The 27,716-nt window shown below is 30.5% G+C and overlaps 1 protein-coding gene across 2 annotated transcripts; it reads left to right on the forward strand.

The window, feature by feature from the left end:
• Positions 1-1,754: 1,754 nt before the first annotated feature.
• On the forward strand, positions 1,755-24,311 carry LOC139492261 (voltage-gated purine nucleotide uniporter SLC17A9-like). 2 transcript variants are annotated; one of them, XM_071280486.1, is made up of 12 exons: positions 1,755-1,942; positions 2,848-2,974; positions 3,403-3,622; positions 5,884-5,983; positions 7,469-7,542; positions 13,335-13,500; positions 15,132-15,228; positions 18,153-18,240; positions 18,581-18,615; positions 19,037-19,208; positions 19,596-19,625; positions 20,681-24,311. In XM_071280486.1, exons 1-12 carry the CDS (start codon positions 1,881-1,883, stop codon positions 20,818-20,820), a joined length of 1,311 nt encoding a protein of 436 aa, XP_071136587.1. In that variant the 5' UTR covers positions 1,755-1,880; the 3' UTR covers positions 20,821-24,311. The 2 variants fall into 2 exon arrangements, with proteins under 2 accessions (XP_071136587.1, XP_071136578.1); XM_071280477.1 differs by lacking the exon at positions 15,132-15,228 and adding an exon at positions 15,381-15,477.
• The last annotated feature ends 3,405 nt before the right edge of the window (positions 24,312-27,716 follow it).

Consider the following 27,716-nt stretch of genomic DNA (forward strand, 5'->3'; position numbering starts at 1 on the left):
ATATTTACCACTGGATGTACAGCATGTTATCATGAATACGTATGTATTATTTGCCACTGAACGTTAAGCAACGGTCAATCAATCGGGTATTGAAAAAGGATGGAAATGGGTGGGTCACTTTCATATTTACACCTTATTACTTCCTTTAGAAAAGCTGAAGTGAATACAAGTAAATTGGACTCTTTTCCCAGCTGTATCTATTGATTCATCTTCAATGGTATTTCTGAATTGCTGAAGATCATTGAACATATAGTTTAAAGGGACTTTACTATTCGCCATTTATGGGGGCATAGAACTCTCTAATAATTGCTTTGGTAGCTTTGGCAGCACATTTATTTTTAAGCATTTTTTCTACTAATTGTAGGTAACATCGATGTTGTTAATTTTGTTCTCTTTGATTATAAATAAGTAGGACGGGTGCCACATGTGAACCAGGATCTGATTACCCTTCAGGAACACTTTATATTACTCCTAGTGTTGTTCTTGATGTTTTTTGTTTGTTGAATGTCTGTAATGATTATGTTTATACTGCGGTTACAGTCTTGTCAATCTTTTTTTTCATGGAAATCTTGTTCAAACTTTAAAATTCATATTCGGTCAAGTATCAGATTTAAAAATTTGCGATGTCTTGGGATTAATAGATAACTTAAGTCAATCACCAAATTGTTACTAGCTTTCGAGTGATGCTTTGACATAACTTATACTTTATAGGAGTACCACGACGGGTGTCACATGTGAAACAGTTTATATTACCACAGGCACTTGTTTCTGTCAATATCATGGGGTTTACTATCCATACCCGTACGAAAAATCGTACCGGTATGGATAGTAAACCCCATATTGACAGAAACAAGGGCCTGTGTATATTACCCTCCACAGGAACATGATATAGATATATTGTTCCCAGTCCTGTCGGAGCATCAGTATTCTGAGCTAGATCACCCCATTTTGGTGGGGTTCGTGTTGCTCAATCTTTAGTTTTCTTTTTGTTGTGTTATGTATATGTTGTGTTTTTTCTTTCGTTTTTTATCAAGGAGTGTTGATGTCTCTTTTTGTATGTTTCGTCCTTTTGAACTATTTTATTTTCTATAAAACCATATAATTATGTATCAAGGACATTTTCCCTCAGTTAAACAGGCACTTTCTCAGAAATACAAGGTATATATAAGTGCCTGTGATCAGTTATTAGATTTAAATGATTGTTGATATGACTGACTATAACAATGGATATGATATTGACCATTGAGGCACTAAAAAAAGTTTGAGTTAGCCTGACATAATGTTTTAAACACAAGTTTTCCTAATAGTCACATAAAAATGAAAATAAAATCGTATGTATTCAATCCCCCACCTCCCGTTTTTCGTGTCTCCTTAGAAATTGTTTAAGTATATATATATGTCTTTTCTTTTCAACTTTATATTAAGCCTGGAAAAGTTTATGTAACTATGTCCCTGATTGAATCATGACTGCACTACTAGTAAATAAGCTAAAGACTATGACGAAAAACTTTATTTTCTCAGTATTATCATTTTTTTCCAACGTTTAAATTTATATCAGACACTATTTTTCGGTTCCGGGTAAATAAAATAGTACAGACTTTAATGACCATGATCAACGAATTGGTTATACCATTTAGAATTTGATGCGAAAACTGAGTTATCCCTACCCCGAAATATTTGTATCACTGAGGCTTACAGCATAGATTTCGGAAAAAATACAGCTCCAGTCCGTCCCAAATTTGCTATTACAAATAAGTCTGGTAAACTCTTTGAAGAAAGTGGAATGATGGATAAAGCATCTAAAAGATAACAATTTATTAAAATTCTGATTTTGTTGAAAATGATGACGTGACGACAAGAAAAACACAAACAGCAGCAAGATGATGACAATCATTGACAAGAAAAATGACGGAAAACCTGTTGAAGGCAAATTGTGGACAAGGTATGTTAAAATAAGGCAAAACTATACAAAGCAACAGGTGACAGAAAAAAACCAACAACAGCTCTACATCTTCGTAATTTTTCCGACTCGGTCCCAACTTTGACTATAAAATGCCGTATAGTTTTATCATTTTAGAACTTAAAAAAAGAACATTACAAAGAAAAAATGCATATCACTGTCATCATTGAAATAAGACTGAAGCAACCAAAGAACTTGTTTACATACACGTGTATAATTTTGAGTTATGAAAAATTACAATATAGGAAATTGATATAGATAAGATAATATGAGGCAGGCAATACCTGTGAAAGGGAACGAAGTCTGTATAAATAGACCATTTTGAGTTCATCCGTCATCGGAAAAAACTTGTCAATTATGCGCGCCTTTATGACGTCATTTACCAGATAGAGGGAATCGCCTTTATCCCTGCTTGATTAATGTTCATCAAGCATCTTAGTGATCTTCATTGTGCAGGATAAACTAGAAATATTATTTGTTCTGTAGGTACTTAATCACATTTCCCTAATGACAAAAGTGCTGAAAGACAATTATGAGAATTCAACTTGCTAAATTATTGTGCAATAAAGCTTTGTAGTTTTCCAACCACTCGCTAAACATTAAAACGGAAGGTGACGACGCCCCTAAACGCATGAATGATGTTCACTAAAACCGAAGTTTTTGACGGAAATGCAAAAAGTTGTCTATTATTTATTTTTTAATTCAAAAACGCTAAAAAAAGAAATGAAAATACAGTAACGTTTCCGATTTTGGTTCTGTTAGGGATTTTAGTTGAAGAACGTAGTACATGTAGTCGACCCAAAGCCCTAATGTAACATTTAAAAACACAGGTGTTCCATGGAAAAAGATAGCAATATAATGAAATATGAATGTATTTTTTTTTCCAGATCTGAACGTAAACAATGGGCCTTTGGATTATTTTTGGGATGCACTGTACTATATTCATGTCGAACAGTTACTCCATTATGTGTGGCAGTTATGGCAAAGGAATTTGACTGGGACAAAACACAGTCGGTAAAGAATTTCTTTCCTCTATAAACTTTACAGAATAGGCAAGATACATATACATAAACAAAAGAATCATCATGTTGATATAGCATAAAGCCATTACCTTTTATGAACAATAGCATTCATTTAAACTTTAAACGAATGCTATTGTTTATATATTGTATTGATTTTTTTCCAATTTTTGTTTTACTGAAAGATATGCTTATGTGGAATAGGTTATATTCCGTTCCAAGGCTAAACAATGATAGATTATCGAGAATATTAAGTACTTTAAGATTAATTTTCTAATTAAGAAATACCCGTTTATAATTTAAGAAACTCTTTTTACTGATGAAATTATGTTATAGAGTACAACATGGTGGATATTAAAATCTGAATTGGTAATTGGTTAACTGGATTTTAAAATAAAGGATTACCATAATTTTATTTTACAGGGTTCAATTCTTGGTTGTTTTTTCTGGGGTTACACAATGACCCAGTTTTTAGGAGGTTACCTGAGTGACAAAGTGGGAGGAGATGTTGTTGTTCCTATAGCAGCATGTTTCTGGTCAATTCTGACTTTCTGGACACCTCAATTTGCTTATTTATCTACAGATAAATATGTCACACTTCATATATTAGTGCTATCAAGGGTTTTACTGGGAATGTTTCAAGGTATGGATGTTATAAATTAAAGTCATTGTTTACCACTATACATCACTTAAAATAAGTCTGTTTCAAAGGAATACTAAAATAATACATGTTCCTTGTTTGCTTAATGTTCAGTGGCATGTGTTGGTACACAAAAGACTTGAACAAAAATCAAACTAAACAATAAATCAACTGGATAAGTTTGGCATTTTTAACTCCATTTATATTATATATAATCTTGCTTTCAATATACAACTTTGAGTGCATATGATCATGAATGATGATGATAATAAATAGACTAATATAAACATGATATACTTACAGTTAAATTAAAAAAAAACTGTTTTTGGAGAATTTTGATAAAATGATATTGAAACTGTCATTTTAAGGAACCCCTGAGGAGAAAACTACTTTTTACACAATAAAATGAATAAGTTTGAAAAATTGGTGTTATTTTATTTAACAGGATTCTATATGCCTTCAGTTACGAGTCTGATAGGTCATTTTATAGAAGGACCACACAAATCTTTCTACACACCTATAATAGCAGCTGGACAATACTTTGGGTATATATTACCTGAATAAACAGCTAAAGGAAATGCTTAAATGGTATCACCATAACAGGGGGGTGATAAACAACATTTTAATAAAACTCTTACCCTGCTTACACACATTAAATTGTTATCTCACATTTCCATTTTAAAGTCCTTTCTTTGAGCACTGTATATTTTTCTGTAGAATTTTTTATTTTGCATAGTATTGATTTTTATTATTTTCCCCACAGTTCTCTTTGTGGTAATCAAATAAATCGTGTCACCAGTAGAATATGATTTTGAAAGATCTTCTCTTCAAAATATATTTAGCTTATTATAATGTGTGTATTTAAAAAGCCTCTAAATTGAAGAAAATTATAAAGCTGCAAATGTACATAGTTATGCTATTTGAAAAGTACATTTTTCAATTTTAATGATTTGTTTTTCACTTTTGCATCTTCTCTGATTGATTGATTGTATGTTTCAAACCACTTTCAGAATTTTTTGGTATATCATTACTTTCTTGTAAGCTAAATCTTTATCAATAGATGGCATGGGAGGTCAATAAGTATGATTCTGAATCAGATTCTGAAAATGTATCATTGAAGGATTTTCCTATTCTTAATTGTTTGGATCATTTAAAATTAGACTTTTTAGACTAAAAGATGTTCATGAATTGTCTCAGCTAACTTAAAATTAAGGGGTCAATTTTTGATGAATAGAATGACTTACATTTAAGATTAAACTAAAGGTGATACCATTTTATTCTCCTTTATGTGTGGGACTTTGCATATATATCCATGTAGTTTTTGTACAGCTGCATTTATTTGTACCTATTCTTAAAATGAATTAAAAGTCTCATGTTTTTGTACATTCACAATTTATGGACACTCAGTATTATAAAGAAGAAATTTTTAGTAAAAAGGAAGTACATGTACATCATGAATGTGAAATATATTATTTTGAAATTTGCTTATGGTAATGATGCAAACAGAAAAAAACTTCTATATAATTTGAAGAAAAAAATCTGACAGGCAAAAAAACTATCTTATACATGTAGTTTCAACATTCTATAGTTTTGTCTAGCGTTTACAGTTCAATGATTTTTGTTCACTTGTGTAAAGAACACTGATGTAATTTTACATTTTTAATTTGAAATATTGTAGAAAAAAAATGTAGTTAACATGTCATGCATGTTGGATAATTCTTTTTTAGAATTTTTAAGTGAGACTTTTACCTACTCATGTTTAATATTCATAGAGTTTCTGAATTAGAGCTTCGTAAGCTTCTAAAAGGTGGCAATAATTCATTACTTTATTATATACATGTACAAACAACCCTCATATATCTAAGTAGATTCTTCCTGGTGCCTTAACTGATTGATCATGATTTTCAGCACACCAACACATTTTTCTGAAAAAATATCTTTATGGTAGTTGTGAAGATTTTTTTTTAGAAAAAGATCAAAGTTCCTTACATTTTCTAATTTCTTTGCATTAAAATTCAATGTTCTACATTGTAAAAAGAATAACTAATAAAAAAAAATAAAAAAAAATGGTCACTCATTAAATATATTTAGGCATTTGAATTCTTTGATTATAACTATGAGCAATGTTAACTTCAGTATGTATATGTAGATAAAATCTTAAAAAGTTAAGTGCATTGTATATATTAAAGTGAAAACAGAAACTTTGTGAATATCGTAGTACAACTGGTGTTGATGTAGCATTACAGAGTTATCTCCCTCTACAGGTTTCCATTATCCTAGTGTAAGTTCCATCATATCAAGAAAAGTTTCGGAGCACGAGCGTTCTTTAACCTACAGCTTTATCTGTTCAGGATCACACCTTGGGTAATCTTACTGTTTTATTCAATGATCATTTAAACATGTAACTATTAAACATGACTAATATGTTAATAAAAGTATATTCTAACATCTTTGGTTCAATCAGCTATAATCCTTTCCTTTGAATACATTGAAATCTGTCTGTGTAAAAATCTACCGAAAAAAGATAAAGTTTGCATACATATTGACTTCAAATTATAAGAAAAAACACATTTTTACCACCCAATCTTATGTTTATTCCTTTTTTTGCCACTCTTTACATTTTAACTTTAAATTTGAAAATTTCACCTTCTCAGAGAGTAGAAATATTGTATCACACTAGATGCCTTCGTAGAATCTGCATTTGCTTGATATACTTGATAGGTTTCTCTGTATGTGGGATAACATGTCTGAAGACCATATGAGTAATTGTTCTAAGGATGGTATACCTCAATCAAAAATAGAAATAAAAAACATTTTAGAATGAAATTCAAGTTTATTTATTAAGAGGTGTGATTATACAATTATTAAACTTAGTTTTTTTGTCATGAACAGTTATATTGTACCCATATCATATGTAAACAAGTATGCATAGATTGCGGAATTTTAATAATTTTATTTCTGTCAGAAAGGGAAAAACTATTTATTATTTGCTCTGAGTGGCAATTATTTTTTCAATTCTTTGGAGTTAAAGAAAGTACGGATTCTATTAAACATAAATAAGGGAGCTACCATTTGATTTTTATGGGGGGGCTAGGATGAAATTTGAAAAAAATAGGCAGGCAGGACAGGAGTTTTGAGTAAAAAAAAAAGGCAGGATGAGACAATTGCCAAAAAAAAAAGGTCAGGACGACAATTTAGGTAAAAAGAAGTCAGGATAAACTAAAAAAAAAAAAAGCAGGACCAAACAGAGTGAAAAATAAAAAGGCAGGACAGAGATTACAGCTAAAAAAAAATGCAGGACAAAATTTTTCATCCTAGCCCTCCCATAAAAATCAAATGGTAGCTCCCTAATGTGGATTCTTTAGAGAAAAATAATATGGATTCTTTTTTATCATTTGATGCATTTATATATTCAAAACTTGAATTAAACAAATTAAGGCATGTAAATCCAGAGAACAAATACTCATATGGCCATACATTAGAGGCTTGGGGCTTGGTTGAAATTATATAAACACCACAGGTTATAAAGACGTATATGGTATTTTATAAAGTCTTAGGCTATCATTATATAAATTATCAGTTTATATGAGTTCTTCAACTCTCTTGTTCATTAAAATTTTGTAATAGTTGATACAACATTCATTTTTTTCTGCATAATTTTTGCCTGAAGTGGGAAAAATAAATTCTTATCAGTTCCTGTGTTAAAAATAACATTTTATAGGAAATTGATAATACATATCACATACATGTTTTCTTAGGTTTTTTTGTGTTTTCACATTATTTTTAAACCACTTGCTTTAAAAAGATCATAATTGTGTGCATTAATTTTATTGTATTTTGTTATTATAGGACCCTGATTAGTGGTAGTATAGGATCCATATTACTAGAGAGATATGGATGGCAGAGTGTATTTTACTTTGTTGGTATGTATCATTGTAAACAATTTTAGCATATATTTTATTTTGATGCATACACATAATTGAACAACAGTTTATTTATGCTTGAAATGTTTGACAAATGAAGTTTTTATTTGCACTGAAAGATGGACTTAAATGTAGTTGAAATTAAATTTTTTTTAAATTTTGTGTGACTTTTTGTCTCTTCTAAATATGTGGGGAGATGTATTTTTTTTGTCCTGCTTGTCTGACATCTGTGTCTTTTCACTTGAAAATATGCTGGATTGTTTTTGCTACATTGATTGGAAGTTCAAATAGTAAAACTCATTGAACATGTTTAAAGATTTTTTCAGACAGGAACATTTGCAAAATTTTCAATTTCAGTATTGGTTATTTCAGAAATGTTTCCATACCTGATTTTCAGCATAAGATTAGGGCTTATATATTTATTTTAGAATTTCATATAAACTTGTTTTGTTTACACTATATGGTCATGAAATAGAAGTACATGTAAGTTCCAAATGGAAGAAATATTCTGGTATATTATTTCCACTGGAACAAATATTATAGTATTTGTAACAGAATTAAGGGTATAGAATAAAAAACAGATATTATAGCATTGTTTATTACAAAGTTTTTGGGGAACTTATGCTAGACCACAGGGGGGGGGGGTAACTTCCTATTATTGGGTATACAGGGATGTGCCAAAAAATATGGGTCATAATTTTGCGAGATTTTATTATAAGATTAAACACATTTTTTCTAGAGGTTATTGATGTGTAAACCGGGGCGATTAACTCACAAACTGAATAAAAGTTCGGACTTTTATGTTGAGTTTGTGAGTAAGAGCCCCGGTTTACACATCAATAACCTCTAGAAAAAATGTGTTTAGTCCTTATAATTCTTCAGCCAAACATTTGTGATATTTAATAAACCTTTTTTTGTAGATTGCTACTATATACATTTACCATCAAAAGCATAATGGCAAGTCGTAACTAAGGAGTACGCCGCCATCTCGACTTCCTAAAAACCATAAATGTCCGATAAATACAACGGAATCTTAAATGAAATAGCACCTACCTCAAAAGGTTCATTTTAATTAAATGTTATCCGAATTTGAAGCGTACACGTAACGAAATAATCTTTCCCTTGAAAATTTCTATTTGTATGACGCCCTGTTTTGCCATGACGTAAATTCGCCAAAACCTTCATGAAATTTCGCGGAATTTTATTAAATTTTATTTTTATACATTTTCGAAGCTTTAGTGCATTAAAGGGAAATTCCGCGATTTTTTACTTATCATCTAATTATCTTCATCTTAACATAAAAAACACATTTGCAAAGTTTTAAATTTATATTCCTTCTAATAACGGAGAAAATCAAGTATTTGTAACTTTTTTGGTTGAATTCTCGAGTCGGTCGTGACGTATTAGCCCGATTTATTGAATTCTGGGAAAAAATAAAATCTGTTTAACTCTTATATCTTATCGACAATATACGTAATTAAAAGTGCACAGCTGACGAATGGTCGTAGTCATTAACCACAATATAAGCATGAACGAAAATGAATATGCATATACCGTTTTGTAATGATGAATTAAATTCCTATTAAATTATCTCTAGTAAATGTTTTCGAATAAATTTCATTAATTATTGTTGAGATGTTTTTCATAAAATATTTATTGAACATTTTTACTGATATTGAACTGAAAATATTTCAGTTCTATTTACCGTTATTGTCTTGATAATCATTTCAATGCAACTAAAGTGTGAGCAGAGTGTGTATATTATTTTGTAAAGGTCACTGTATATTTCTCGGCTTGAGGTCAATTTGTTTACCTTGTAGCTATTTAGCCGCAGGTGTGAGTTCAAGCGAACACAGGTATACATGTTGTTATTTGGAAAGGATAAACAGAAAGGATTAGTAGAAAGAGTATGCTGTCACGATTTTAATACACTAAGATTTAATACACGATGAGAATAAAGATACAATAATTAAATTGTGTAAATTATTTGAAAATAAAATTCAGATTCGTAATTCCGAAAGTGCATAAAAATACAAGGAAATAATTTTTGATTACTTTCTTAGCGGCAATTGGCGTAAATGAAGTAAAAAATAGTAGTTTTAATCTTTAATAAAAACTAAATGCAATATTACCCAATTTGATATACCATTGCAAATCTGTTTGATATCATTGACTTTACCGGAATTTTTTTAACTCGTATTCAAATCTGGCTGTGTTCAAATACTAATAAAACTATAGCAATTTTAAAGTTTTTAATTGAAAAAAAAATACAACATACAAAATGCATGATGTTTTTTAGTTTCTTTTTAACATTTTATTCTTACATAATTAAATTCATTTGACAATCATTTACACGAACTTTTTATGAAAAGAATACCAATTATCTAAGCTAAGGCATTATTTTTTTTGAGGATTTTTTTTAAAAATTCTATGATAATATTTGTGAAATGTTGAACATGATAGCCGTCATTAATCCAAATAATACAGTAGTTGTAATAAAACTTATATCTTAGTCATGCATTACTGATATTGACGAATTTAGAATAGTTCGTCCATACATCGTTGTTCTTGAAACAATCATTATTAGTATACATACATGTAAGTTTCCTGACGTATAAGCGCCTTTGAGGATGAGCTCCAGAGAAAGCAGACTAGTAGCGTTTCGTTCGTTCGTTTGTTGGGAAAGGAGAGGAAATGCAACCACTTGTACAGATAAACGCAGAATTACCATATAAGCATTTATAGTCAATACAATCAGAAAGAGTTCCCATCGTTGGACAGGGAATATGAAGGCTTCCAAGAATGAACAAGTGACATGTCGAACTCTGAACAGTTAGAAAACGGACTATCGACATCGACCGCTTGTTCTTGATATTTGAAACTGCATGCATATATACGTATACGTTTATGATAGTGATGAGTTCTTGCGACTGACAAAAACTAAATTCCTTCATGGTTATATCTTGCCATACTTTTATATTGGTTTGTAAGGTGATTACTCAAAATCGTAATTTGGAAATCCTGTTTGTGAGATGTAGATTCATTTCAATACAGAAATTTCGTCTATATATTAAGTTCCACAAGTGTATAACACGGGGAAGCTCTGAGGGTCCATTACTCCCATTTTGTTTGGGTGTGAACCATCGATGTTTACAGCAATATCAAAGAATAAGATGATGATGGTAGAAAGAACTATGGGCGTTATGTGGCAAATATTACATGCATATCGGACCATGAGTTGTCAATCTGTATGAAAAGATTTCCAATACAACCATGTTATTGAGAAGCAAGGTTTACATGCTATACTCTCGTACTAGTATTACAGGGTTCTTGTGGCGTTCACCTTAGACACACATCTTTTTAATGATGTTTAAAAAAAACGACAGAAACAATTTAATGTCATATTTCCATATTTTTTTTTAAATATAACTAAAAGTCTTTTAACTGACAAGAATACCCCTATTTAGCGGACAAGTAATTTATTCTTTTTTTCTGTAATTAAATACCAAGAACGAAAATAACTCCCGAAATTAATTTGAAACTTTGATACTCAAAAGTTTCCCAGCAAAATATTCACATCCCTCAAGGGGATAATTAGTGTTCGTCCAGTGGCATATATAACAATTGTGATGACGAATTCCTTCCTTTGTTCGAGAACAATCTTATTGAAATATAAATCTGTGATTTTACTATTTCCCGTGACAACTTCAATGAACCAAAGCAAAAGTTATACATCGACCTGTATTTAAATCAAATTGGTTCTCTTCTTCTTCTGGTATACAATAGTCTATCGACATTCAATGATTACATACTGTTGGCATACGTGGACTAGTCTATTTACAAAACTTTTACCCCAATTTATTCAAAATATATGATTTTTTTCTTATGTTTAATGTATACATGTATATATTTTAAATTGCCCTTTAGTTCCATAACTTTCTACCCAGTCGTATAAACGAATCGTCGGCAAGTGCGTACATTTTTTTAAATCAATATTTCTGGTATGTTCCAATCTGTCCTTCACCATTGGCAATGAGTATATATTACATTTTCCCAAATTCACCCTTGGAAAAAATATTTAAATAGATTTTAATTTCATCAAATCTTATTTTTTGGGTATTATTTATATTTTTATGAATAATATTCTTTACACCAGAAATGTTATTCATAAACAAGCGTATGAGTTTAGTAATGACAAGTAAGACAGAGTTGTATATTATACATCTGATAGTTCAAAATGGAAAGTTATAAGTTATCAGCCGTGTACACTGATCAATACATGCAGAAGTGAAACGATGCATGAACTTGCAAGCCCGACAGGAAATCGCTTGAATACCTGGACGTGTCACCTCACACCTCTCACAATACCTTTGAAAGTAATACCTTTAGCCATGCTGGTGATCAGATGAGGGAAGATTATAAGTTATTTGAAAAAAGTTTATTACTTTAAAGAATTATGAACAAATTAGATTTTCCAAAACAATTTTCACGGAACACTTATTTATGATTTCAACTTTGACTTTTTACCTAATTCCAATATCAACAGTTTAAAAACAACAGACCATGGTAATTTAAAAAAAATAAGAATATTTTCCGTATCAAGTTAGTAAGTCGGATAAAAAAAACGTACGATTGACAAGATATCGACACGCAATTGCGACTACATCAGTTACTGTAGTTTTGTTCCTTTTGGGTTTATAGACATATCGATTTTATTTACCGGGAAAGAAGACAAAATGGCTGATCGTAGAGAAATGATACTCTAAATTTAAAATCGATGGTGATCGCTTATCTAGCGGAATAAAACTTTAATATCTATGAATTTGAGCATTTTTATACCGAATGAACATAATATCAATTTTTGATTTTTTTGCGAAGTTTCCCTTTAAATTTATTTCTTTTTTTTTGGTTATATATCTGGATATATGCACTAGAATAGTCACAACTGTTATGCAATTGTTTTTAAATCTCAATTTGCTGAAAATCCCGAGATCGCTGCAAGCTTGTGTATCGCGCATGAATAGATTACAAAAGTAGATTCAGAAACATGGTTTATCGATGTATAAACTTAGAAAAAAATTCTCATTGACCAATCCAATTCAAGTATTTATAGATCTGCAAATCATATAAGAATTATATTAAAATGACCCTCCTTTTTAATGACATTCTATATTAAAATGCATTTACGTTTGATAACTGTATATTGATTTGGGGTATGATCTACATATCATATTTAAATATGCTATTGATATGTGCACCAAACGATGTCAATTCATATATAAAAACTTAAGGGTAGCTGGTATATTTATGAATTATGAGTGAAGATGAGTTAGTGCTTATATAAGCATGACAAGCATGGGTCATATTTTAAATATTGTATATAAGTATAGGTCATTCTTTCTTAAATATTTATAAAACTATAGGTACTGAATTTCAGTGAATGTTATATTAAAATGGGTACGTTTTTTGAGGCAAAAATGGCACACCCCTACCAAAAAAATATCGAAGTTACACCCCCTGTGTGCTAGATGGATCAAATATATGCTGACAACAGCACAAACAGAAGGCTGTTGTAAACTTGTAATAAGTGTATATTGAAAATAAATGTGGGATAGTCATATCTTTCTTATGAGAGTTCTAATTGACTCCATTATTGAATTTGTTCTATCAAAATATCAAAATTAATTTACGTAAATGTAGAATTGTCTGTTCATAAAATAATTTGCTGGACAAAAGTATTTTGAAAAAAAATTGTGTTTGTTGTTTTCAAGTTTAACATGAAAATGTTTCAGGTGTTTGTAGCATTTTATGGATGTTAGGAATGAGATATATATTGATAGCAAAGCATAGAAAAAAGTACTTGCCTTTCATCATGGCAGAGAATTTAGCAGATAAACCCATCAAAAAGGACCAGGAGAAAGTGCCATGGTTGACATTATTTGTTAAACCTGCATTTTGGTAAGCCCTATACAACCTGATTATGAACAATTAGTATTCTGTATGTTAATCACCAGTAGTAAATATACTTTATATGAATGTTAGCCATCACATGAATGTGTATTAACAGTTAGTATTGCAGCTTTTAAGGTCAACAAAATCAAGGTTCTGGTAATGTTACCCATACTAATATAGGACATTGGATGAATGAATGAATTTTATTTCTCAGGTACAGAGAATATATATGCATACACAATTACATTAAATATTAAAGCACAGGTGAACAATACAATCATAAACATTAAATTACAAACTAACCAGGAGGAGTGAACCTCTTCTAGTTGTGTTGATTATTCAGTCAGAGATATAATGATATTAGATATATTCATGTTTTTGTTTGAGACAAAAGACCAGTTTAACATAAACAACAAATCAACATTAAACATTTCCGAGTATTGCATTCCAGCAACACTGGTATTTTACTACGACACAAGTATCAGAAAGCTTTTTTTGTAGGTACAAATGTCAAAATAGAGTAACTTCAAACATTATTTTTCCATGTGCATGAACATTTTATATTTTATCTCTTTTTAAGGTTCCTTCATTTCAACAGTTTCCTTAATTTCAGCTAGAAAACAATGATTGTAGTAAAGTTATTTGTCCTAACAGGTGTAAATTTGTAGAACAGTTTTATGTCAAGCCTGCAACTTTTGTTGCAGAAGCTCGACATAGGGATAGTGATCTGGCGGTTGCAGCGTTAGCTAACTTCTTAAAAGCTTTATATTTTAGAAGGTGGAAGACCTGGATGCTTCATACTTTGTATATGGATGCCTCATGTTACATGTCCAATGTCCTTGACCTCATTTGCATGGTTCAGTGACTACTTTTAAAAAAAAGTTAATATTTTTTGTAATGTTAAATTATCTCTTATTATAAGTAATAGGATAACTATATTTGGTATGTGTGTACCTTGCAAGGTCCTCATGCCCGTCAGACAGTTTTCACCTGACCTCGACATCTTTTCATGGATCAGTGAACAAGGTTAAGTTTTGGTGGTCAAGTCCATATCTCAGATACTATAATCAATAGGTCTACTATATTTGGTGTATGGAATGATTGAAAGGTGTACATGTCTAGCTGGCAGGTGTCATCTGACATTGACCTCATTTTCATGGTTCAGTGGTCAAAGTTAAGTTTTTGAGTGGTGGTCTTTTTTACTAATTCTAATTGCAATAGGTCAACTATATTTGGTGTATGGAAATATTTTATGATCTATTTGTCAGTTGCAAAGGTTTTATTTGACTTTGACCTCATGTTCACTGTTCATTGCTCAGTGTTAAGTTTTTGTTTTTTGGTCTGTTTTTCTTAAACTATAAGCAATAGGTCAACTATATGTGTTTTATGGAAGAATTGTTAGCTGTACATGCCTGCCTGGCATGGTTCATCTGATCTTACCTCATTTTTATGGTTCATTGGTCAATGTTTAGTTTTCTTGGTTAAGTTTATGTGACAGTTGTAATAAAGCTTTATATTTAGGACTATCAACATAATATCAATGATTAGCATTTTTAAAAAGAAGGTGAGACATTTCAGCGTGTGCACTCTTGTTTCTAATCTGAATGAATTGTTATGATTTTGTTTGTGTGTTACAGGGGTTTATTAGTAGGACATTTTAGTCATGCTAATTCCTTCTTCATCCTGTTATCATGGGCACCAACCTATTTTCATGAGAATTACCCTAATGCAAAGGTAAATAGAGCACTTGTAATTAAAAAAGAAAACTGGTAAATTTTGCACAAACATAAGTTTATTTTTGCACATGCTCATGTTGTATAATAGAAAACATGTAACATATTACATTTGCACAAAAGTAAAATTCTTAATAATATTTATTTTTACAGGTCTCTTATGGTCGGACATTTCTGTGAAAATAATGCATTTTATATTCTGTTGTCATGGTTACCAACTTATTTTCATGAAAATTTCCCAGACGCCAAGGTATTTCTCCTATAGCACTGTGAAAGGCATGCTTAACTATTGCTATGCGGAATGAAAATACAATTAAATAACAAGTTACCATCTATTATTTTATATTTGGTGAATGTTTCTGTTGGAATTGTCATTTATAAAGTTGGATAGTATAGTTATGCATGATTCTGGTGTTAGTAGTCCTTTGCCTGCCTATCAACATATTAGATAAATCAAATCCTTTGTTCTTTCTACACTTTCCATTGCATTGCAGTAATTGTTGAAAAAAAATATGAAATAATACTGAATATTAGCTTTGTGAATTAGACTTCAGACCTTGTAAGTCTCAAATCTGTAGTGTTTCGTTTTCACTTTACCTCTGCTTTCTATTTGCAAAATAATAAGAAACTGGTTTGGTTTAAATGTTTTTACCTCCTTTTTTACAACCATATATGAATAACATATGAAAATACTTTGTGTGCTGTATTATAAATGAATATAGAAGTACCCCACTTGGCCCTGTTGCAGAAAAGCACTGTATTTGAAAGAATGAAGTAATCATTATGCTAAAGAAAAGCACCATATTAGGAAGAGGAAACAAATTATTACAATAGAAATACATATTTATATAATTCTATTAGATGCAACTTTATATCAGCATGAATATTTTTTTTGTTTTTTTTTATATATTTTTGTGTTGTTATAGACATGATAGATGTAGCATTTAAATATTGTGTATTGAGATGGGAGATAGAAGATGAAATAAATGTTATATAAATATTTAAACTGAACAAAGCACTCCATTTTTCAGCAGCCTTATATTTCCTTTCACAAGACATATGACCTCATTATTTTTATTGTTTTACAAAAGCTCTTTTAAAAGATGTTTTCAGATTCTCTAAGTATGTAAAATATGTTTTCATCTTTTAACTTTACTTGCTACTAGGTTAGTCTTGTCATTCTGTACATGTTAGTCCATACTTCTGTTATAAATGTTACTGCTTGGTTAGTCCAAATATCGGTTCTTATATTATTGCTGGGTTAGTCCATACTTCTGTTCTTATATTATTGCTTGGTTAGTCCATACTTCTGTTCTTATATTATTGCTTGGTTAGTCCATACTTCTGTTCTTATATTATTGCTTGGTTAGTCCATACTTCTGTTCTTATATTATTGCTTGGTTAGTCCATACTTCTGTTCTTATATTATTGCTTTGTTAAGAGTTGTGTTTAAATCTTTTTCTCAAAATCATGTAGTAAAGTATTTTATTGATATTCAACCACTTAGGTTCTTGTACTTTTCACGATTTTTTGTTTTGTCTTTAGAATAGAGTAGATTTATGGTTTGTTATTGACAAATTTTGACTGACATACAGATTGGAATTATGTGTCTATCAGAAAGGATTGTTTATAAACTTTTTTAAAGAAAACCCAGAAAAATGCTGTGTTTAACAATTTTGCAATTGGCGTAGGAATACTTCAAGTCACATCCTGTTACATATTCATACACAAATTTCAAGGTTCCATATTCCATAGGCAAAATCTGGAAGGCCAAAGTGAGGCTTATCAATATTTGTAATACTGTGGATTCACTATTTTTCGTTGGATACCAATTTTCTGGGATTTCGTGGGTACAGGTGAACCACGAAATTAAATGTTCAACGAATAACAAATTTTCTATAGGCTATTATTCAAACTTCAGCAAAACCAAGAAATTAAATATTCACGAACATGTAAGTTTTCTTTAATCCACGAAAATTGGTACCCACGAAAATAAATGAATCCACAGTAAACTATTTTGGCTATAGCCAGTAGTTACTGCTTTGATCTGAGTTCTTCATCACAGAGATGTCCAACACTCCAGGATGTGTGTGATACGATGTACTGAACCTTCAGTCTCGTTCATAACTTAAAGGTCAAGGTAACAGCCAATCCCAATCCAAAGGATACTACTATGTCACAAAAGTTTGTCACATCTGGCAAAAGTTCACACCCAGTACAAGGTCAGCTCAAAATGTAGGACGTTATGTCAGAACAACACCTAAATGCTTGCATGCATTTATTATTGCAATTTTTTAAGAATGGAAAAAAATACAAGGCTTAATTATTGCGATTTCAGGGGGAAAAAGTTCATTTGTATCATATAATTAAATTAGATACTCCACTATTCACATTATTTTCATTGATAAAAAGCTTGTTATAATTTCTGAATTTACAATTTTTTATACTTTTGAAACAGTATACATTTTTAAGTCATTCAGAAAAAAAAAGCACTGATACACTGTGTAGAGATGCCATGGTTTAAAGTGTTCATAAATACCAGGAAATTGTTTAAACAGACATATTTTCACTATTATGAATTTATAAGAAAAAACGTAATTATCATTGTAGGAATGGGTGTTTAATGTACTGGTAGTACTTACAGTGTTAATCATGTAGGGATGGGTATTTAATGTTTTACATTGACTTGTGTCCACGTCTAGTTCAGTGTTAATTATCATTGTAGGGATGGGTATTTGATGTAGTACTATGACTTTTGTCCATGTTTTATTCTGTGTTGATTATCATTTTAGAGATGGGTACTTAATGTATTATCATGGATTGTGTCCATGTTTAGTTCAGTGTTAATTATTGTATAGGGATGGGTATTTGATGTAGTACCATGAATTTTGTCCATGTTTAATTCTGTGTTGATTAACATTTTAGGGATGGGTATTTAATGTAGTACCATGGATTGTGTCCATGTTTAGTTCAGTGTTTAGTGGCTGGTTGGCTGATCATTTACTAGAAAAAGGTTTGTTTTACCAGGACATATTACCTGCAAATAAGATTAATCTGATTTTGAAAGTTTCTTTAGTTGTAACTACAGAAACGGAAGGAATTTTGATCTTAATAAATAAATATTTTTATGGATTAAAGAAATAATTCCAAACTGCAATTTAAAGTTCCTTACAAAATATTAGAATTGCTACAGAGAAAATGTTTTTGTTCAATATTTGCTTATAATTGGACTATGCTCTTTTACACCCAATTGCTGTTTAAAATTTTTAAGAAAATATAAATAGAACAGAAAAATATCTCAGTGTCTTTTCTGTGAACATTGACAATAATATCTACATATTTTTTTATTTCAGGTTATTCAGTTACATTTGTAAGAAAATTTATTGAGGTATTTATATTAACCATTGAAATCTCTTTTATATTTATTTCCTTTATATTTCAATAAGTTTTCTTTCAGTTATTTTTGGCTCAAAGAACTCTGTAAGTTGTTGCAATTACTTACTACTTGTTCATTGTTTAACATGTATATAAATTCAACTTAGCCCTGACTGTGCATGTGATCTAAATGGTTCTTTATTAGCTGTTATATATTTTCTGTGTTTGACTTACAAAAGGTACCAGTATATAAAAAGTGCACATGACACAAGTCAACACCACTTTCATAATCATAACTGTAAAATAGATAATGACAATAAATTATAGAACTTTGCAGTTACTGAAAACAAACTTTAAGTACCTAACCTGTTGATATGAAATCATGCATAACTACACTCTTAAATCTGTATATCTTATTTCTTGATTTTTTTCAGACTATTTCCTTGGGTGGCACAGCTTTAGGATTGATATTATTATCATACATGACAACTTTTGGTGGTGCGTTATTTTGTATGGCCATTGCAGTGGCCTGTTGTGGCTTTCATAATAGTGGTATACTTGTAAACCCACAAGATATAGCACCCAAACATGCTGGATCAGTGTTTGGTAAGTACAGAATATGGTGCAATAATGCTTCTAACTGGTTGATCTAGAGTGACAGACGACCGTGCAAAGGCTGTATACTGTATAGCCAGTCAAGGTCGTTAAAAACTTACATTTGTTGTAGAGTGAAACAGAAAAGAAAGACTTACCAATTTGGTGTTGTTTTAATTTATTTTGTCAAGCAGGCCATTTTGTTATAAATATACTTGTTTAATTTTTTTGGAAAACAGACAATTAAAGGAATTAAGTTATTCTTGTTTGTAAAGACATATGTTTATTTCATCTTTTGAACCTTAAAATAGGTATTTTATATTATTTGATACATACTCCACATTTATGTCATTCAAAAAGGAACAGAATGCTTGTGTAAATTTTTGATTATTTTTACAGGTATAATGAACATGGCAGGTGCAATACCAGGTATGTTTATTTCAGTTCAGAATTTGTTTAACTGTATCACATCATATTCATATGTATTGTATATCACAAAATGTTCATGTGTGTCTATTTTGCTGTTTTTATTGGAAACATGTGACAAGGAAACATACCATATTGGAGCATTTCATTGTTCATTTATATGCATTGTACAAGGACATGAAACGTTATAATGAGCACAGTGAAGATTTAACTGCCCCATCTAAGGTACAAACTGTAAAGAAAACCTGAGATAAAAAATAATCTGATATTGGGTAAAATTTTCTGTCAAGTATTATAAAAAGAGGGTGTGTTTGCTCATTTGAAAAAACCTTGACATTGAATTCAATATGAATAATGTTTTGTAACAATTTATCCCATGGTTATATATTTCTAATGAAACCATTGATGTAGCCATATAAGAAAAGAAGATGTGGTATGATTGCCAATGAGACACCTCTCCACAAGAGACCAAATGACAAAGAAATTAACAACTATAGGTCACTGTACAGCCTTCAACAATTAGCAAAGCCCATAATGTATAGTCAGCTATAAACGGTCCCAAAATGACAAATGTAAAACAATTCAAATGAGAAAACTAACAGCCTACTTTATGTACAAAAAATTAATGAAAAACAAATATCTTAGAGATCAACAAATGAGAACCACTGAATTAAAAGACTCCTTACTTGGAACAGGCACATACATACAGAATGTGGCAAGGTTAAACATGTTTATAGGGTGACCCCAATCCTCCTCCTAACTTGGGACAGTGGTGTTACAGTTCAACATAAAAAGGGACTATAAACATCATTTAAAAAAGGCTTAACTCATCAGATGAACATCTAACAAACACACAGAGCGAAAGTTGTGCGGTTCTTGCATGTTTCAAAATGACCATATAAAGTTATAAAAAAATATGTGTTTCCCTATTTATAGAAAGAAAAGAAAGAAAAAATAAATAGATGATATATTAATGGAGTGGTTTAAAAGCAATCATGCAATCTCATTGTTCACCTTCAGTTAGGATAAAATTATTGAAATGCTGATTTTATTTTCAGGTTTTGTTGGAGTATATATGGCAGGTCACATTTTAGAGGCCACCAAGAGTTGGGCAGCAGTATTTAACCAGACAGCTGGAGTTTGTATTTTTGGCTGTATCGTTTACTTACTATTCGGTACAGGGAAACGGATAATATAAATATATTTATAGCTGTTGTAGTGATAATTATGTGTTCATGTACTATATATAATATATATAAATATATATATGTCATTCCAATTAAGGATCAAATCTGCCATGTTGTCTTACTTATCACGGTGTTGTCCGTCCATTGGTCAATATTAAGATTGTTATTGTTAATGATATTATTAATGTATGTTTGAATTTTATTGTATATTGTTAAAAGATTGATAGCTATAGTGAAATAGTGAGGATGTGATCTTTGAAAATATGTGACTGTAAATGGATATATTGTATGAAGAAGTAATCAGGCAAAAATCATAAACATTTAACATATTCTGTAGTTTGAATTAATTATCTTATATTTATATTTTGTATACTCGTGTATACTTTGCACAGGGATTCACCAAATTATTATTTATTTCAATTGTAATTATTGATAATGAATGTTTCTGCTTTTTAATTTCATGAAAAGATGTTATTCATATATTAAAAAAGTTGATATCAGTTTCCGGAGTTTGAAAAAATCGTGCTGAAACAGGTTAGATTGATATAGTATAAATAATTACAAAAATGTACATACCAGTTTCAAAATACATGTGTATTACATACATTGTTTAATTAAGTGCAGCGCTGTTCAGTAATGTTAAGTGTATTTATATGTATGGTGCAACAGATTATATAGCTATATATAGATTTTAAATGATAAGTGCTTTAGTCGTCATTCATTGTTTGTTGTTACCAGTGCCTACATTTTTATCTGACAAAATGATATACTCAGTTATATGTAGATTATGTACAGCTGCTAATTCATCTGTCAATGCAGAAAATCAGAACTACAATTCATCATATGATGATGTCATCTATTTTATCATGGTAAACAAATAAAACGTAAAAGATAATTATTAGGTCCCATAATTGTGAATTGTTTTCTTATTATCACACCTTACTGTATTATATCATAATTTTAATATCATTGAATAATAGGGGGAATTTTAATTTCCTTTCTTTTCTGATTTGTCAATTTCGGCATCCTGTATTACCGTAAGTTGAAAATTTTAAACAAGGTAGTAAACCATGAAGCTATTATCCCATCTATTTTTGAATTGGTACACATTTCATTTTGATGTGAACTGTTACATGCTTTAAAATTATACCAAATTAGAGTTTGTACTACAATTTGACAAGTTTCACACAAGTCCTTTCATGTGTATATTTTGATATTTATGCTAGATAATCAGTAAGTTAATAACTTGCCAATGTTGTTACTTGCCACTGTTATTTTTATTGTATAATAAACTTTCAATGAAATTTTGTTCACTATCAAAGAAAAAATAGTTTATTAAGGGCATACAATACAGTTTTGATCCGGCATTTACAGTTTGATGAAAATTTCCATATAGGCTATTTTTTGCCTGATTAAATCAAATATGTAATAAAAAATATACCTTCATGTGCTACTTTTTGAGTTAAATGAGGTCAAAATTTGGTATATTTGCTCAAAATTCGGATTTGTGGCCGTATATTTGCTTTCGATGAAAGCTTTAACTTTTTTGTTTTAAAAGATAAACACAAATTGTTTTTTGTTAAATAATTTGTAATGTCTGTATTTTCTAAGTCTCCTAAAAATTTATGCATTTTTTATTTAGAAATTACTCATATTTATCAGATGGTCATGAATTGAGAAATAAACTTATTTTTTGCTGTATATATATCAAGATTAAAAAAATTGCATTATTTACAGTTTTATAAAGTTTGGTCCACATAATCTCCCTGCAAAATGACACAAAATGTTGTTTTAAAAAATAGGGGTCCATGCACTCGTTTTCGAATTAAATCAGTTTGAATGATAAAAATCAATCAAATAATGCATCTTTTCCCGATATGTCACAGTTTGACGTCATGAAAATAACGTTTTATGTTAGCAACGTCATTATCTCCCCTGTAACTGTATAGTTTGCCCTTAAGGATGTTTTTGACTATCAAGATTTGACCTGAAGAAAATAGGGAGTGAATTTGGATTAACTCATCTGAATTCCATAGTTTAGACTAAATAAGGGCGTTATCTCTTGTTTGTTATTGAGTCATTAGATAATTTACTTCATATTCTACTTATGTTTTCTTTGAAATAATGACAAAGTCAATAATGTCAACATCAGTGATTATTTATTGTGTATTTATTTATTAATTTAGAACCTCTGGTAATGTATAGTTCTTTATATATAAAAGAGGTAATTATAATATGCAGTGGCGGATCCAGGGGGGGGGGGGGGGTTCCGGGGGTGCGCACCCCCCCCTTTATTTTTGCCAATCAATGCATTTGTATCGGGACATATGTTTTGCACCCCCCCTTTCGAAAATTCCTGCATCCGCCCCTGATATGTGGGTATTTATCCTTATAAAAAGGGAAATGCACAAGTACACTGTATACTTTGCAAAACCATCATAAAATGACTAATCAAGTTTTACTTTTTGTACTAAATAATTTATTTTAATATTAATTCAATGTTAACAAGATTATTTTAGATATGCATTGCCATTGTTCTTTTAGGGTTGTAGTTGCTTTTAAGATATAATGAAATCTTGAGTTGGGTTAAGTAATGTAATATGAGGGAACCGTTTATGTTTTATTGTTAATGGTATATGTATTTCATCGTCATTCAGATACATGTAGTTATGTGTGTGTATCTCATCCTCAGAATTTGTGAAGATTAACATATCTGTTCATTCTGTTGCCAAATACTTCAACATAAAAGTCCCAAAAAAATCAAATTATTAGATTTATTTTGTGCCTGCTTATACATTTAATGTTTATATACCAATTAAAGCAGTGTTTTATTTGATTTCACTGTAAATGAGTTTGTTTAAATTGCAGAATATTTTTCTGACTATCTAATCCAAAGAAAGTTTTAGTTAAAACATATTTATTTATAGTGGATTGGGAAAAAAAGTTATTGCAACTTATATAATCTCTTTCCACTTTGTGTGTGTGAGTGCTGCCTTGTAGCGGCATAAGCCTGCTTTTTTTTCGAAATCTACAAGGGTGTCTTTTACGTGCAAGAGATATTGCTCTCTCTTAACACAGTTATTTATCGTCCCCTTCCGACGGACTATCATCGTTTCAAATCACAGTACACCCTATTTCCAGTATATCAAATATTTGTAACACTTGTCAGATCATGTAAAATCAGAATTTTCTGCTACCTTACTGAACACCATTTGATAACCTTGTATAACTGGTTTTGATTACCCTACACCCTGAATTGTTATTGTTGTCTCTAATATTTAACCAAATATTAAACTCATTAATTTCATATTCTTTGTTTTATATTGTTATTTCAAATGTACAATTTTGTAAAGGAGGTAATGTTTAATTACATTATAGTTATTCTCAATAGATTCAAAGAATTTTATATTAAAATTCAATATATTGAGAACTGTCTTTAAATAATGTAAATGATCAATACATGTGTCTAAATTGTCAAAATTAAAAAGTATGGCAAAAGTAATAATGTTGTCAATGGCCCATTATGGTACATGTACTATTTGTTGTTGTTGCTGCTGAAAGGTTTGAAAATAACATTTCTGAGTTATGGGGTTTTATCCATTAATAAAAGGGTGATTTTCCAGTTTTCGGACAAACACATTGCTTTCACCAACTTGCAAGAAATTTCGGTTAATTGTTTATATCTAATGACATGAGCTCCCTTTTGATTTTTAGAAATTTTAGATTTTATGTTTCCGAGGGTACAGGGTTTTATTCATAAAAAAGGGGGGAGTTTCCAGTTTTTGGACAATAGTTCATGAAACTTTGGTGAATTGTTTGTATCTATTGATGTAAGCTTCCATTATAATTTTATAAATTATAGCTTTTACATTTTCAAGTTTTGGGGTTTAATTCATTTAAAAAGAAGGGATTTTCCAGTTTTCGGACAATAACTCAAAAATGCTTTTAGTTATTCTCATAAAACTTTGGTGAATTGTTTATATCTATTGATGTAAGCTCCCTTTTGTTTTTCATTAATTTTTAATATGACATTGAGAAGTAATTGAACTTTATTCTCTGAATATGCGACGGTGTATTATGCACTCATCGCACAGCTGTTTATTTGAATTACCTAGTTTGTCCTAATAAAATCAGAATAAGTCATCTAAATTTGTCATCATTTTCACACGGCTGATAGAGAGCATCTTCAAGTTGTAAGGATGATACGGAAAAAAGATTGACTATAGTGTGTGATAACATTGTGTGAGGGAATTCGACGTTTGCTGTACCACTGTTCACTCCAGCGCAATTTATGACAATACCACTGTATCAATCAGAATGATTTATTTTGCAGTGTTTTAAGAAATGATTTTACTTTGTTATCGCGTATTATTCGTGATACATACAATGTTTTAAAAAGGCGAATTTTCTGTATAAAGTCAATAATTATGTTGACTTTTGAAGGCCAAACTTTTTACAGCCTTAAATACGCAAATAAAAGATCCAAAAACTATACCAATACAGAATGACATGTTTATGAAATTATAGCAAATCTATTGGTTAATAAATTTTTATTCGTTGTTGCAAAATAATGAACTTAAAATATCTGACATTTTCTCCCTACCCAGTTTACCCCTATACATTTTTATGATGTGGACTGGTCATTGTTATTGAATCGTAGGCAATTTGATTGGATTAAGTTGTTATTAGTTTACCTTCAAACTTGTTTATGCCTTTCATACATGACTATTGATTAATTAGAACGTGCATGAATGTGTACGGTAACTAAAATTACCTTCAAACTGGACACTGGACGAGTCAATATTATGTTTTATCAATGAAAGTTAAGGTATGAAAGGTAAGAATTGCCACTTCTTCTATTTTTACAAAATTTTCTGAATACACAGTTGAAAGATTACTTTTTAAAAGCCTATTGTGGAGATAAAAGAGAAAGTTTACAAATAAGACGTTTTGTTCCATTAAACAAGTCATTTCTTAAGAGAAATGCCGAAATATATTTTACGCACGACTACGGCAGGTAAAATTATTATTTATCATAACAAAAAAAAAGCATTTTTCAGTCTCATTGGAAAGTGTTAATTACAATTAATGCCAAACTTAAGCAGTCAGTAAATAAAGTCAAAATTTGTTCGATCTGCCTATTTCTGGACATCAAAAGTCAATACGATCGTTTTAAAGTCAATTTCGTCTACCTCACAAAATCTTGTTAGGCACTATAGTAAGTCAACCAGATTGAAACTGTCAATTGACCTTTTATAAGAGTGATTGCCCTTGAAAGACGTTTTTAGAACATTTTTTGGCCAGATATAGTCCCTGTATTAACTGGTGTTAGGGAGATTGTCTACTCTCCTCTCTCCTTTTTATGATGGTGATAGACTGGGGAAGTTAAACATTATACAATACTCCTCTGACCATGTAATGGGCATTTCAGTCATGCCTCAAATACCTTGACTTTAACTATATCTGCCAGCTTGAACACCGCCATAAAGAGTCACAAAACCAAGCAACCAACCTTGAAAAAAGACAAAATATATGAGGGTTAACGCACACCAACTTAACAAATCAAAGTGAAAGATGCTGAAATTGAAGATGTTCGTAAATTCACACATCTCGAAAGTGCCGTCAGTACATCATTAGGGACAGATGGAGATATTCGGTCTAGAAAGAGAAAAGCATAACAAGCCTTTTTTATACGACCGCAAAAATTTTAATTTTTTGGTCGTATATTGCTATCACGTTGGCGTCGTCGTCTGCGTCGTCGTTCCAGAATTAAACTTAGTTTGATTTTAACAAAAATTGAATCCTTGGGGTTCTTTGATATACTGAATTTAAAAATGTACTTAGATTTTTAATTATTGGCCTAGTTTTCAAGTTGGTCCAAATGGGGGTCCAAAATTAAACTTTGTTTGATTTCATCAAAAATTGAATAAATGGGTTCTTTGATATGCCAAATCTAACTGTGTATGTAGATTCTTAATTTTTGGTCCAGTTTTCAAATTGGTCTACTTTAAGGTCCAAAGGGTCCAAAATTAAACTAAGTTTGATTTTAACAAAAATTAAATTCTTGGGCTTATTTGAGATGCTTTATCTAAATATGTACTTTGATTTTTGATTATGGGCCCAGTTTTCAAGTTGGTCCAAATCAGGATTCCATATCAAGTATTGTGCAATAGCAAGAAATTTTCAATTGCACAGTATTGCACAATAGCAAGAAATATCTAATTGCACAATATTGTGCAATAGCAATTAATTTTCAATTGGAGTTATCTTTCTTTGTATAGAATAGTAGTTGATAATATATGTTGGAAATTTGCCAGACATGACTATGATGTCATTTTCTATTTTTATTTGCCAATAACTTTATGTAAATAACTTCATTGGAAATATGCCAATATAAAATGTTGCTGATGAAGCTTTTTTTCCTTATCTTATGTAAAATGTTTTTAGATAATGTATGTTGGACATTTGCCAGACATGACTATGGAGGGGGGATAGGAGGGGTCCTGATCCCGAAATCCCGGACTTAAAAAAACGAATTCCCGAGGTCCCGAATTTAAATAAAGTAAATCCCGATGTCCCGAAATCCGAAAAAAACGATTCCCGGATCCCGAAAGGGTCAATCCCGAAATCCCGAGCTTAAAAACACCCGATCCCGGAGTCCCGATAAAGGTCCTATCCCCCCTCACTATGAGGTCATTTTCTATTTTTATTTGCCAATAACTTTATGTAAATAACTTCATTGGAAATTTGCCAATATAAAATGTTGCTGATGAAGTTTTTTTTATTGTTTTATACAATAAACAATGTATATTCACTTTTACTACCAACCAATCTTTACCATTCAGTGATAACAAGCACTTTATTTTACATTTTAATATTTTATGATGTATTTAAGAGAGTAGTTATT

This window comes from Mytilus edulis, chromosome 1 (genome assembly GCF_963676685.1).
Source record: "Mytilus edulis chromosome 1, xbMytEdul2.2, whole genome shotgun sequence".
In the NCBI taxonomy this organism is placed as follows: Eukaryota; Metazoa; Mollusca; class Bivalvia; order Mytilida; family Mytilidae; genus Mytilus; species Mytilus edulis.

Excerpts from the sequence above, each read along its gene's own strand:
- LOC139492261 (XM_071280486.1), top strand. The coding sequence starts at position 1,881 with ATGATGACAATCATTGACAAGAAAAATGACGGAAAACCTGTTGAAGGC. Across the intron at positions 1,943-2,847 it reads GAAGGCAAATTGTGGACAAG|ATCTGAACGTAAACAATGGG; the intron begins GTATGTTAAAAT and ends TTTTTTTTCCAG. Across the intron at positions 13,501-15,131 it reads TTTGTTAAACCTGCATTTTG|GGGTTTATTAGTAGGACATT; the intron begins GTAAGCCCTATA and ends TGTGTGTTACAG.